General features: G+C 40.7%; 1 protein-coding gene across 4 annotated transcripts in view; it reads right to left on the bottom strand.

The window, feature by feature from the left end:
- The window catches only part of EVC2 (EvC ciliary complex subunit 2), a 232,255-nt gene that overhangs the window by 15,984 nt on the left and 200,911 nt on the right, over nt 1-15,360 (bottom strand). For 3 of the 4 annotated variants that reach the window (XM_073648296.1, XM_073648303.1, XM_073648312.1), the window contains exons 18-20: nt 13,429-13,619; nt 10,876-10,963; nt 4,746-4,942 (exon numbers count right to left, since the gene is read on the bottom strand). In XM_073648296.1, coding sequence (XP_073504397.1) covers nt 4,746-4,942; nt 10,876-10,963; nt 13,429-13,619 — 476 coding nt within the window. Of the gene's footprint in view, nt 1-1,179; nt 1,276-4,745; nt 4,943-10,875; nt 10,964-13,428; nt 13,620-15,360 lie in introns of all 4 variants that reach the window. The other variant, XR_012250759.1, reaches the window with a different exon arrangement.

The following is a 15,360-nucleotide window of genomic DNA, read 5'->3' as shown; positions in this document are numbered from 1 at the left end:
GCCCATTATACTGTAAAGAGGACTATGTGGAGCCCATTATACTGTAAAGAGGACTATGTGGGGCCCATTATTCTGTATGGAGGACTATGTGGGGCCATTATACTGTATGGAGGACTATGTGGGGCCCATTATACTGTAAAGAGGACTATGTGGAGCCCATTATACAGTATGGAGGACTATGTGGGGCCCATTATACTGTAAAGAGGACTATGTGGGGCCCATTATACTGTAAAGAGGACTATGTGGAGCCCATTATACTGTATGGAGGACTATGTGGGACCCAATATACTGTATGGAGGACTATGTGGGGCCCAATATACTGTAAAGAGGACTATGTGGAGCCCATTATACTCTATGGAGGACTACGCGGGGCCCATTATTTTGTATGGAGGACTATGTGGGACCATTATACTGTATGAAGGACTATGTGAGCCCATTATTCTGTATGGAGGACTATGTGAGGCCCATTATACTGTACGGAGGACTATGTGGGGTCCATTATTCTGTATGGAGGACTATGTGGGGCCCATTATACTGTAAAGTGGACTATGTGTAGCTCATTATACTCTATGGAGGACTACACGGGGCCCATTTTTCTGTATGGAGGACTATGTGGGGCCATTATACTGTATGGAGGGCTATGTGGGGCTCATTATCCTATATGGAGGACTATGTGGGCACATTATACTGTGTGGAGGGCTGTGTGGGGATCACAGTTGGGTCATTATACTGTGATGGGTCACCATACTTTGCTCGGGGGGTACAGTAGGGTTATCATATTGTGCGTATGGAGGGTACTGTGGAGGAATTCACAGTGGGGATATCATACTGTATTTGGGGGGGCACTTTTGTTGCCATCATACTTTATTATCTGTTTTATTTATTGATTCGAGGTGTTTTATCCTTTGTTCTATTTAAATTAGGCCACTGGGCCATATATACTTTTTACTGCTCTTATATAACATATTATATTATTCCAGTATGCCCCATTTGTGATTATGTGTTTACATTATAATTAATAGATCTTAGAATAAAATACTTTGTTCGTGGTACAATCGCTTTAAGTTTGTTTCCATACTAAAAGGTTCATCATTATATTTGATAAGGAAAAACTTCCTCAATTGTAGACATTTTTTTAATAAATATCAAGGTTGTCCCGCGACTTTGCCCAAGTTTTACCTTTTGGCCCTCTGTGTATTTGAGTTGAACATCCCTGATGTAAGGTCAACGTTTACATGGGGGGAGATCACCGGCCTTCAACCATTACATCCTGCTCTATAAATAACATTTATCATCATTAATAAAGTCACAGGTCGTCTGATCGCCAGCCATTGTACATCTGCTCAGGACATATGCAGCAGGTTGAGAATCGTTCATTATTACCACTGGCACAAGCCTAATAAAAACACAGCAAGAAAATGGTGAACTGGAGACTGCAGACAGAGATAGCACAGCCCAATTTATCACTTAATTTTTTGGATGAAAAAAAAATTAAAGCTCATCTGTAAACGGCTGCTATGGACAAGGACAGTCTTTGTTGTTCATAGCAATCAAAGCTCAGCTAAAAAGCTGTTTGATTATTTTCATATAATTTCCGGGTATTATGGTGTTTTGATAACGAAAAAAATTACAAAAAAAAAATCCTAAAAGTCAGGACTTGCCACAAACCTATAGGTTCTTCTGCAAATTCTGGTGTGAATCATCGGCAGGCAGCTTATGTTCTTTCCCCATTAACATCAACAGGAACTGCGTGATTGGCTGGTGGCAGTCAGGTGGTTAATGACATCATGAAAGCTCCTTATGCTTTCAAGAAACTTGCATTGGAATTTCATTCATCAACCGTGTTTCCCCAAATTAGTGCTATGTCTTTGCTGAAGTGTAGTAATTCGCCTGATCGTTTCTGTTTCATTTGTGGTGAATGTACAGTGTTGAATCAACAGCTGAATATTACAAACTTTGTGAAAAAAGTACTTCACATACTTCGCACTGAAACTTGGAGATCAAGATAAAGTTTGGGCGCCTCATAAAGAGTGCAAACGGTGTGTTGAGGACCTCCGAAATTGGTTCAAGAGTAAGAAAAAAGCTTTCCATCATGGGATTCCTATAGTATGGCGAGAGCAAAAGAACCATAGTGACGACTGTTACTTGTGTTCATGCCATGTAAAAGGGTATAATTCCAAATGGAAGCATTGCATTTCATACCCCAATCTTCACTCAGCAATTCGTCCCATCCCCCATGGCACAGATATACCAGTACCCAAGGCCCCTGCTACCTTGGAAGAGATACCTAGCTCCGATGAAGGTGGAATCATACCTGAACCAGATGACGAATCAAGTTCTGACATTGAAGATGATACAAGACCAAAATTTTTTTCCCAGGAGAAGGATTTAGTAAGAGACTAACTACCCAGAACAGTGGCATCTTGTGGCTGATTACAGGTACTGCAGCCCACAAGGCATGCCAGGATCAAGCTCTGTAACACTCAAGGCTTGGTCAGGGCACTAGGTTCCCCCCTCTTCTCTACTGACTGGACCACTGATGCTAACCTCTTAGCTTGGCCTACCAACAGTCCTGAAGGGTTTAACTACGGGAACACTCCCTTTAACTACTTCAGCGCTAAGGGAAGGCTACGCCCTTCCCCACTATTACACACGCCCAAAAATGATGTACGGCAGAGCACACGTTCACTCTGCCGGCACCATTATAGTCTATAGCCCCGTTGGCGCATACTTCCAAATCCCATTTTGCGGGGGGATGGAGGGGTTCGGACGCTAGCCGCGACGGGACCCACAAACGTGTAACTAAACGCAATGTGAAAGCACCCTTAGAAAACTTTCATCATAAATGTACAGGTGAAGTATGGGAGCAGGCACTCGCCTAACTGTATGATTACCGATGGCTCCAAACCCCTTCGATCTCAAGATCATCAGTGACTGCTTTGATACATTTGGTATCGCCACCACATTATCATGTTATTTATCTCGTAATGTGAACATTTTATTCTTCTATCTATGTTGTCAAATGAGGGCTTGGTTGATCACGGAACGAGTAGTAATTATGAATGACACCATTTACTTCTTCAGACAAACTACAGAAGAAAAAAAGAAAACAATTCCGAGTGTGGTGAAATGGTTAAAAAAAAGTATAACTCCATCATTGTTTTTACGGCTTTCTTTGTGTGGTAAAAAAAAAAAAAATTTACTTAGCACCATAATTCTTCAGGCTGGTATAATTACAGTGATACCAAAGTGGTAAAGAAAAAAAAATTGTAATAAAAGTTTTTACAAACCCATCAGAAACTTTTTCATTTTTCCATCAATGGAGCTTTGTGAAGGTACTGTATATATAAAGACAATGGGGGAATTCCTAGGGCTTTTTTTTTTTTTCAATTCCACCCCACAATGATTTTTTTCCCATTTTCCTACTGATTATGGTATGAACACACGTTCAGAATTTGCAGCACAAAGTGGCGGCGGGAGATGTGCGCCGCTGCTATATGACACAGCTGCCATTTGCCAGGAATGGTGCTGGCCCAGCTCCTGAGCCTGCTCCATACACCCCCATCTGATATAGGATGTACTATTACGTCTTATGTTGGATAAGTGTTGAAGAAAAAATGCCAGAATTGTTGTTTTCTGCCACTGTGCCTCTCCCAAACAAATGAAAAAAAAGTATATATTCTGAACTACCGGAAAATATAAACTTATCCTTCTCAGAATACGGCAACATAAGTAAATTTTTCTTTACGTTTTAACAGTAAAAATTTTAAAAAAACTAAATAAATTGGGTATTATTACAATTGTACAGACCATAGAAGAAAGAAAGCAGTTCATATTTACACCAAAGCCAACAATGTATGAAAAAAAAAAAAAACAATAGGGGAATGGCTAGGGCTTTTTTTCCATTCCACCCTTCAAAGAACGTTTTCCCATTTTCCATCTGATTATGGCATGTGCACATGTTCACAAAATTCTGCTGCAAATCCTGATGTATTAGCAGTAAATCCGTTACATAAAATATGCATGTTTTTGCAGCATTTTTGTGATGTTTTTTACATGCTTGAAATTTCCTCATTCATTAGTAATCTGCAGCAAAAACACTGAAAGACTTGCCATGCTGTAGATGTAAATTAGTTGCAAATCTGCCAGGAAAAAAAATAAGCAACGTGTGCATGAGACTTAACAAATCCCATTCATTCTGCTGGCACTAGGAAATCAGGTTTTGTGTCTAAGCAGCGCTGATAAATGCGACAAATATGTATCGTGTGCACAGGCCCTTAGGCTAGCTTCCTACGATGAGTATTTGGTGAGTTTTTGAAGTTGCAGATTTTCTGCACCCCTTAAGTAAAATAGATTTCTTGCATTTTTTCTTTTTCTTGCAGCGTAAAAAACTCATCATGGGAACTTAGCCTTATTTTTTAAATTGAATGGCTCCAGTAAAAAATACAACTCATCCTGCAGAAAACAAGCCTTAATAATGAGCCGAATGAGAAAGAAAATGTTATTTCAGTTGCAGAAAGGAGCAGATTGATGCACTTTAATAACACAGGGTCGTCCCATGTGGACTCAGATCAGTAAAAGGGGGATTCAAAGTTAATGTCCAGACGAAAGAACAGACGCACAATTATCAGTTAGGATGCGGGAGGACCGCTGACAGTGTTATCAGCCCATGGATGGATTTTTTTTTGCCTTTTACACAATATAATGTGATTGGATTTTGCTAGCAGGAGCCGCCATGCGCTTACCTCTTCCTCCAGCTGTCAGCTCCATCCTCATTGTTGTCAGTCTCAGTAACACTGTCTGAATATTTATGACCCGCTGAATATAGAAGAGAAGCGATTTCGCTCTCGGGGCTGGAGGGAAGCAATAGACTGAGAACCCGCTGCAGCATCCCCTCTGGTATCATGGATCGTTTAGTCAGATAGGCTGCCAATCGGATGTCCTGGGGAAGAGTTAATGGCATGGTGTCAAGCCGCTGATGTCAAACAGAATTAAGCCTCACTTCTTTGTCGGGAGAGACGGCACCAAATAACATAGACAATAAATATCCGGATAAATGTTCATGTTCGGTGCCGTAGGATACATGGGACGTAATGTCATTTAGGAAGTGAAATATTAATCTGACAAGGTAATATTCTGATATTTCAGATAGAAAAACTCAGTAGAATAACGTAATCCAAGTGTATAGCAAACAAAGAATATGAGGAATGTTTTACATTTTTAAAAATGCTTGCTTAAAGGGGCACCGTCCCCATAGAAAAGAAGTGCAATCTATGGGCTGCATGTCATAGAGCAAGAGGAGCTGAGCAGATTGATATATTGGTTTCTGGGAAAAGATTCAGTATATCATGTATTTTATTCACTCAAATCCCTGCTCTTTCTTGCTCAGGAGTCCAGGTCACTCATTAGGACCGCCCACTGGACTCCTAAGCCCAAAATGAGCAGACATTTTTATGAATAAAATACTCATTATACTGAATCTTTCCCCATAAACCTATATATCAATCTGCTCAGTTTATAACATGCAGCTGACAAACTGCACATTTGATGTGACAGATTCCCTTTAAAATAATTCCACAGTTTTGTTTATACATCAAACAGAGTCTAATCCAGTAATCTTTTGTTAAAGGGACTCTGTCAGCTGTTTTTTTTGCTATGTAATCTGAGGACAACATATGGTAGGGGTTAAAACACAGAATTCAATGATGTGTTACATGTCAGGCTGTGTGCTGTTGTTTACTTGGACTGAAGGTTTTACCACCTGTTGATTGTTTTGACTAACAGACACTCATCCGACTCCGCCCCCTACTGTGATAAGCACCTCACTGTCTATAGACTATGCACATACAGAGATTGGTGTGGGCGGGGTTATCTTTCTCAGCTCTGCTTCATGCTAAATTTAAAAGCTCTGATATTGTCAGAACCACTGCACCCATTAAACTAAAGTGATACATCGTTGGAATCAGAATCTCTTTGCGTGCATCATGATGTTTTCAGATGATTTAGCAAAAACCCTTTTAAAAGGGAATCTGCCACCAGGTTTTTGAAACCTAATCTGAGAGCAGCATGATGTAGAGACACCGACCCCGATTCCAATGATGTGCCACTTACTGGGCTGCTTACTTTAGTTTTGATAAAATCACAGTTTTATCTGCTGCTGCTGATTTTTTTTTTTATTGCATGAGACACTTCCTGGAAAATAAAGCCATCTCATCACCCCAAGAGAAAAAGGCCACAAATGGAGGGTAATTTGACAACATGTCCTTCAGCAACTTCTATTGGAACACAATACATTTGCACAAATCTCAGTTTTTCACAGCCCTGAACCTATACAATTTACAACAGTAAGATGTAGTATACAGTATCCACCAAAATAACTTGGATTCAGGGAGTAGTTTGCCCTAAAAGTTGTGCACAGTACAATACCTGATTATATAAAATCACAGAGTAAAGTGATACCAGCCTAGGGCATATGTTCTAGTTAGCTCCCAGAAAACTACAACCCCAAATATAAAACCTAAAGTTTATTAGGTCTACAATAAAAAATGACAAAAGATAAATATAGAAAAAATTACAGATAGAAAAGGAATCAATGATGTACGTATTGATAGCAGTCACCAAATGCAATGCAATCACACAAAAGAGAAAACGATAGTCAAAGAGGTGTGGCTCAAAAGTAAAGGAGGCAACACAAACTGGGCCCATTGAAGTGTTTCTATTGCCTCCTCAATGCTGACCGCTTGCTATCTGTGAAAGTTGAGATGTCATGGGTGTGTCTGATGTGACAGACAGTCGCCCTGCAGTTGGTAGAAGATCTCTTCATTTGGCATTACAGACACCTTCTTAGAATCGGTCTCACTCTAGGACCCAGCAGCTACCTCCCTCCTGCTCTAATTAACACCCTGGTTTGGGTGTTTAAATACTCTCCTTTTGTTATAGGGAGGCACCGGTAATATTCACATGACCCCTTGTAAGGATTGGAGCTGTTGCAGTTTGCTTACTTCCTCTCTGGTGCTAAGAGGTCGTGTGTGTAACGTCTCTGAAGTCGGCTCAAGCTAAGTTACTTCTCCCCATGTCTGTCTCCCTTCTTGGCTTTAGTTGTTAGTGAGGACTGACTAGTGCTCATCCCCCCCCTTACCTATCCAGGGCCTAGCTCTACGGAAATACAGGGTCTTAGGTTCCTGTGCGGCGATTTGTGAGGAATCAATATAGGGACGATAGGGGAGACAGGGTGATATCAGATCAGCCTAGGAGGTCTCCACTCCCCCTTTTCCTAGTGTCTGGGCTACCTTCCTCTCATCCCTTCGTGTTGCACTTAGTCTTTCCCACACCTTGCGTGACAAGAGAAGTAAGAGATAGATGTTCTAGTAGACCGCGCTGCTGTGAAAAAGATGTAGTTCCACGTGTGGTAATACTTCAAGTTGATTTATTAATGCGTTTCAGGTTTGTACCAAAGCCTTTCACAAAGCTGGACTACATATGAAGATCAATACAACAAGAGGGGTCTTAAATATACAAAAGGGGCGTCAATATTCAAAGAAACACCCACCTGGGCGTGAGCAAGGTGTGGATTGTAAAAAAGCCGGTAATAACATAAAATAAAATAACAGAATAGACTAGAAACCATAAAGTCATTACTAGTGTGCTTAAGACATCATAGAAAACAAAATACCTTTAAAATGAATAAAAAAAAAACAGATAAAATATAAAATATATATAATAAACACCTAATTCCTAAATTCTGTCAGGAAGAAAATGAAGTGGTACTAGAAGTCAGCATGGGTTTATAACTAACAAGTCATGTCAGACTAACTTAATTTCCTTCTATGACAGAATCACTGACTGGGTGGATCAGGGAAATGCTGTAGATATAGTATATCTTGACTTCAGCAAAGCATTTGACAAAGTATCTCACACCATCCTTATTGAAAAAATGACCAAGTATGCAATGGACCAGGCAACTGTTAGGTGGATTCATAACTGGCTTAGTGATCGGACTCAAAGGGTGATTGTAAATGGCTTCACATCCAGCTGGATGAATGTCTCAAGTGGGGTACCACAGGGCTCCGTCCTGGGACCTGTATTGTTCAACATCTTTATCAATGATTTAGATGAAGGAATTGAGGGTAAACTGATTAAATTTGCTGATGACACAAAGCTAGGAGGGATAGCTAATACTAGAGAAGAGAGAGAGAGGATTCAAAAAGACCTAAATAAACTGGAGCAGTGGGCAGCAACCAACAGAATGGTTTTTAACAGGGAAAAATGCAAAGTACTACATCTGGGCAATAAAAATGAAAAAAGCATATACAGAATGGGAGGAATAGAGCTAAGCAACAGTACATGTGAAAAAGACTTAGGTATACTAATAGATCATAGACTGAACATGAGTCAACAGTGTGATGCAGCAGCAAAAAAGGCAAATACAATTCTGGGATGTATTAACAGAAGCATACAGTCTAGATCACGTGAAGTCATTATTGGTCTTTACTCCTCTTTGGTCAGACCTCATCTGGAATACTGTGTACAGTTTTGGGCACCACATTTTAAAAAAGACATAGACAAACTGGAGCAAGTTCAGAGAAGAGCGACCAGAATGGTGACTGGTCTGCAAACCATGTCCTATGAGGAACGGTTGCAGGATTTGGGAATGTTTAGCTTGCAAAAAAGAAGACTGAGAGGAGACTTAATAGCTGTCTACAAATATGTCAAGGGCTGTCACATTGTAGAAGGATCATCTTTATTCTCATTTGCACAAGGAAAGACTAGAAGCAATGGGATGAAACTAAATGGGAGGAGACACAGATTAGATATTAGAAAAAACTTTTTGACAGTTAGGGTGATTAATGAGTGGAACAGGCTGCCACGAGAGGTGGTGAGTTCCCCTTCAATGGACGTCTTCAAACAGAGGCTGGACAGACATCTGTCTGAGATGATTTAGTGAATCCTGCTTTGAGCAGGGGGTTGGACCAGATGACCCAGGAGGTCCCTTCCAACTCTACCATTCTATGATTCTATGATTCTAGAACTCTGTTGTTGGCAGTATAAATGATAAAGACCACATTAAACCACACAGGTAATGGGAAGGTTGTATTTAATGGTTGTATTTTGAAAATACATTAATTACAAAAGAAATAGGGATAGGTCTATACAAATTTATATGATGGGTGTGAAATACTATGAGATGGGTCTTTAGACTAAGCATTGTCCGCCACTGTGTTTTAATACCAATCCCCCCCACAGTATTTATATTTTATGTTTTATCTGTTTGTTATTTAATATGTATTTTGTGTTCTATGATGTCTTAAACACGCCAGTAATGGCTTTATATTTTTCAACCCATTCTCTTATTTTATGTTACTACTGGCTTTTTTTTTTCCACAAACCACACCTTCCTCACACCCAGGTGGGCGTTTCTTTGAATACTGATGTCCCTCTGGTGTATTTAAAGCCCTTCTTGTATTTATCTTCATATGTATTGTATTAATAATAATAATTTTTTTATTTATATAGCTCCAACATAATCCACAGCGCTTTTCAATTCAGACAATTTTTTTAGACATTATGGGCACTGTCCCCATTGGGGCTCACAATCTAGATTCCCCATCAGTATGTCTTTGGAGTGTGGGAGGAAACTGGAGAACCTGGAGGAAACCCACGCAACCACGGGGAGAACATACAAACTCCTTGTAGATGTTGTCCTTGGTGGGATTTGAACCCAGGACCCCAGCGCTGCAGGGCAACAGTGCTAACCACTGAGCCACTGTGCTGCCCTTGTATTGTGTCATGCACAACGCAATCAGGAGAGCAACACCAGCACCCCCCCAATTTCACTTTTAAAATACATTAAGGCTAATTAGTGCCCAGATGCAGAAATGAAGCAGAAATTTTCCTGAGCACTTCTGCATCTCCTTGGCAGAAAAAAGCATGCGGTTTTTACATGCGTTTTTGACGCGTATTTCCCATGCGTATTTGCCATGCGTTTTTCCGATGCATTGTATAGGCAAATCTGCATGCAGAAAAGCACAAGAATTGGTCATGTCCGTATTTTTTCTGCAAGTAAATCTGCGCAGAAAAAATCCTGACCATGTGCACAGAACTTGCAGAATGTCATAGGAAGTCATGGGATACGGTATGCAATGCGTTTCTGGAGCGTTTCTGCGCTGCAAATACGCACCAAAAAATGCACCAAAAACGCATCGTGAGCACACAGCCTAATACCCTATGTGCGCTTGTCTCCCTTTTTTTAATCTGTAGAAGATGGCATCCTATTATAGATGATGACATATGGCACCCCGGCTCCTCGTAGACTCACCCTGTTAATCCCTATTGCACCTTAAAGAGGTTGTCCACTACTTTTACATTGATGACCTGTCCTTAGGATAGGTCATAAATGTCTGATCGGCTGGGGTCCAGACACCTGACACCCCCTGCTGATCAGCTGATATCAGTGTCATGGGCGGCCCCCAGTCAGAAGTGCTCACTTGCAGAGCTTGCAGTCTTCTGATAGTGGCCATGGCAGGGTACTAAACAACAGTCTCCTATTGATTTGAACAGGAGGTGATGTGTAGTACCAAGCCTCAGCCACTATCAGAAGATGAAGCAGCTCGGCAAGACAGTATTTCTGGCCGGCGGCTGCCGCCAACACGGATATCAGCTGATCGGCGGGAGGTGTCAGGTGTCGGACCCCGGCCGATCAGACATTGATGACCTATCCTAAGGACAGGCCATTAATGTAAAAGTAGTGGACAACCTCTTTAATATCAAAGGAAAAGTTTATATATACAATAGGTGATCCTGTCTCTATGAGGGGTAATAGTAGTGTGACACCCCCAAATAGAACATATAATTTACATAATGTGAATATGCAAGTACCTGACTATGTAGCCTCAGCATCGAGTCCATTTGAGCCTTTTCCTCTTGGTGTTCCCCTTGTGCATACTCCATTTCTTCCCTATGCAGTCTAAAGCATATAAATATCATGAAGTTAGTAAATTTTCCAGTGATGAATACATATCAGCATGCTGGCCTCCTCAAAGCTTAATGGGAATAGATCATCAGAAAATTATTTATTATTTCATCCTGGCTTTTGTGTTAAATGTACCAAAAAAATAGCAATGTGTTTTTTTCATAGATCACAATCTGCATTAAAAAAAAGTTGACATCTTGCAATTTTTACACTTTTAGACTTTTCTGAAGTCGACTTATGCACACGCTCATAAGATGCTTCAATACAAAAAAATAGTGGCCGAGTCATCTACTGCTGCTAATGTACATGTATAAGTTTATAAAGTCCATAGCGGTCAGTGTGACAATTGCAAGATTTTATTTTTTTTAACCCCTTTACGACCTTGGATTTAGGAGTACGTCCAAGGTCGCATCCCCCTCTTTGGCGCAGGCTATGGTGATGAGCCAGCACATTTCTGGGCACATGACAGCTGATCTGATCGGCTGTCATGTGCCATTAACAGCCGCGGGTGGAATAACGATCCACCCGCGCCTGTTAACATGTTAAATGTCCCTGTCAAACTCAGACACTGGCATTTAACATGGCCGCGCCGGAAGAGCGTCACTAACCCCACCCATCAGCGCCCGGTACATGATCGCGGGGTGACAATGGGTTGGCATGACAACCCGGGGTCTGCAGGAGACCCCTGTGGTTATCATTGCCGATCTGTTATGAGCGACGCCCAGCAGTCAGAACTCATGGCAGATGAGCCCTTTTGTTACACATAGAAGGGCTGAACCCCTGCTGTGCATAGCACAAGCGATCGGATGATCACAGCTTCTAGTCTCCCAAGGAGACTATTGAAGCAAGTAAACAGTAGAAAAAGAAAGTTTTTAAAAATATTAAAAAAATATAAAAGTTCAAACCACCCCCCTTTCGCCCCATTCAAAATAAAACAATCAAAAATACACATTTGGAATTGTCCGATCTATCAATATAAAAAAAAGAATTAATCCGATCGGTAAACGGCGTAACGAGAAAAAAAAATTAAAAACACCAGAATTATGCTTTTTTGGTCACCACCACTTTGCATTAAAATGCATCAAAACATCATATCTATCCCAAAATGTTATCATTACAACGTCAGCTCGGCACACAAAAAATAAGCCATCACTCAGCCACAGATCATGAAAAATGATGGAAAAATGGAGCCTTTTGTCTTTTTTTTTTTTTTTTTTTTACAAATATTGTTTTTTTTTTCACGACAAATAAAAATGAACCTATACATGTTTGGTATCTACAAACTCATAATGACCTGGATAATCCTAATAGCAGGTCAGTTTTAACATTTAGAGAACATGGTGGTTGAAAAAAAAAACTATTGTGGAATTGCACTTTGAATGGTGTAAAACAGAATATTTACAGCATGAAATGTACAATATCAGATATACAATGAATTCTCAGGTTCACTATAACTATTATAACACTCTCTCGTTATATAACCTTACAACTTTCTAAGAGGGGTAGTAGTCACAGTATTATGAGAGTCACTGTACTGTTTCTTCCTCTGGTATGGGCCCTAGTGGGGGTCTCTGGTTCTTCCAGCTTGGCCACAAGTCCTCCTGAGAAAGTCTTGCAAAGTCCACTGCGCCTATCTCACACCCTCCTGAAACTCTCCTTACGGTCAGTTCCTCAGGGTCCTGTTTGGACAGTAGATGGCAGTCTTTAGGGTATGTGCCCACGTAGCGTTTTACAAGCGTATTTGATGCGGAATTTCCGCAGCGGAAACGCTTGTAAAACGCTTGGTAATCCGCACCCCATTGTCCCCAATGAGAATCCGCAAGTTCTATGCCCATGCTGCGGATTTTTCCGCAGCGTTTTTGATGCGCACAAAAATCCGCAGCATGTCCATTAATTTTGCGTTTCCGCATGCGGAATTGCCTTTTCAATGCAATAAAAAAGGCAAGGCAATTCCGCATGTTGAAAATGCGCGAAAAACGCTTGCGAAATTCCGCATGCGTTTTTCCGGGAGAGGACATGCGGAAATGAAGCAGAAATTTTCTGCTTAATTTCCGCAACGTGGGCACATAGCCTTATACACAAAAGCTGCACAGTACTGGGGATTCTCTTTTGCGTCACGCCCTCTTACAGACACAGTCCCTTTAATTTACCCATCAATTGGCAGCAGATAGGATTGGCTGGAATCAGTTGTAATATGCAGCAAAACTTGTCAATAATTCCTCTGCAGCGCCACCATGGGTGAAATGAAGCATTACACTGTTACCACTGAAATCACCAAGGCTTTGGTATAACCCACAGACATGCAGGCAGCCCCACAGTAGTGAGAATTATATTAATGGCTCTTTTTATAAACTGGGACATGTAGATTAAGTGACTCTTTAAATGTAAAAACATAGAGGATATTTTATAAAGCTTACCAACATTTCCATGTATTTCCATAACCTGGCGATGTGGCTTACCTGTCTCTACAAAGATTTATTAAGTATTTCCTCCTGTTTAAGGCCTTACGAAGAGTCGCGGACACAGGCAAGTCCTCGCCTTCACTGGTAATATCAACAGTGACATGTGGAGGACCTTCCTCCAGAGTTCTGCTGGCTGATGGCTCATTTCTGCTCCATGTTTCCATGTTCTTGTCCAGTTCTCTTATCTCCTATTGTAGATGATTAAAATAAAATAATTTAGTTCAAACGTATGGGGAGAAAACTGCCGTCAAGGACACATTCCGAAATGCGGGGACTGGTGTAATAGGAACAGCTTAAGGGTGGAGCTTAGTCAATGGGAGGGGCTTAATATTTTGTCTTACTGCATACAGATGGGGGGGGGGGGGTTCTTCTTTAACCCCTTAGTGACTGGACCAATTTTTTTTAAATCTGACAAGTGTCACTTTATGTAGTAGTAGTAATGACTCTGGGATGCTTCATTATATCAAATTGATTTTGAGAGACACATGATACTTTATAATAATGGTATATTTGGGTTGATATTTTTATAAATAAACGCAAAACATATCAGAAATTTGACAAAAATATTTTAAAAATTGCAATTTTCAAACTTTGAATGACTATCCAATTAATCCCAATAGTCATGCCACACAAAACATTAATAAATAACATTTCCCCCATGTCTGCTTTACATCAGCACCATTTGTAAAGTGTTCTTTTATTTTGTTAGCATTTTTGAAGGTTTAAAAATGTAGCAGTAATTTTTCATTTTTTTCAAGGAAATTTACAAAACTTATTTTTTAGGGACCTGTTCAGTTATGAAGTGACTTTGGGGATCCTATATGTTGGAAACTACCCAAAAGTCATACCATTTTAAAAACCGCACCCCTCAAAGTATTTAAAACTGCTTTCAGGTAGTTCATTAACCCTTCTGGTTCTTTTCAGGAAATAATGGAAAGTGGCATGACAAGAATGAAAAAGTTTATTTTTTACAACCTAAATTTTGATAACTTCTGAACAGGCCGCTATGGCCAGAAGACTCTAAGGCCATTATTTGGCCATGAACTGTCACGGCAAACATCAGGACCTCACTATTGACAGCAGAATCTAAGGGGTTAAACGCGCATGGTCGGTGCCAACACTGATCACGGCTGATGCAGCAAGTTGTCAGCTACAGGATTGTCACCTGTCGGGGGACGCTAGTCTCTTATATTGCAGGTCAGTAAAAAGACGTCTATTGGTCACTAAGGGGTTAATGTAAACTAAAGCAATTAAAGATAAAAATGGTGACAGATTGAAACACAGTTCAATACAAAAAATAATTGAGCATTTATTACATATAAGTGGAAAATCCCATCAAATCGATCCAAGCAAAGCTGTTCAGTGAAAAGAAACATTGAAAACCTTCCCCTGGTAGAAGGGCCGGTAAGAAGGGCTCCAAAGAACCACACAGACGGCGAAGTAGTGGCTGAACAGACAGCTTTAATTAACCAGGGTCCTTAAAGTGAATTGTATTTAAAGAGAACCTGTCAGCATCATTTTACTAAGTAAAGTACAGACAGGGCCATATTGGCACTGCCATACTGATTAAAATCATACGTCAGGTGAAGAAATTTGTTTTGTAGATGTTTTTTAATCTCTGTTTGAAGTTTCCTTGTATTCATATCTCCATGCATCAGGGTGGGACTGTGGGTGGGACTGTGGGTAGGGTCTTCAGCTTTCTTCCATTCCATCCGCTGTGTCTGGGTGTCTCTTCTTCTTCGCTATTTAAAATTTCGTGCCAGCGCCAGCCAAGCCGTGGGTGGTGCTTGCGCCGATTGAGCTCTTGGAAGTCTTCAGGAAAATGGTGCCGGTGGCAGAGCATGCGTAGATGCTCAGTGCAAGCCACAGCGGCACTTGTACAGATTGATCTAATGGTGGATTTCAGTATAATGGCGCTGGTGGCATGAG

Source organism: Phyllobates terribilis, unplaced genomic scaffold (assembly GCF_046119375.1).
Source record: "Phyllobates terribilis strain yellow unplaced genomic scaffold, ASM4611937v1 Scaffold_1__5_contigs__length_1240528914, whole genome shotgun sequence".
NCBI lineage: Eukaryota > Metazoa > Chordata > Amphibia > Anura > Dendrobatidae > Phyllobates > Phyllobates terribilis.
Note: the sequence above shows the minus strand (reverse complement) of the source record. Positions and strands in the feature narration are given on the sequence as shown.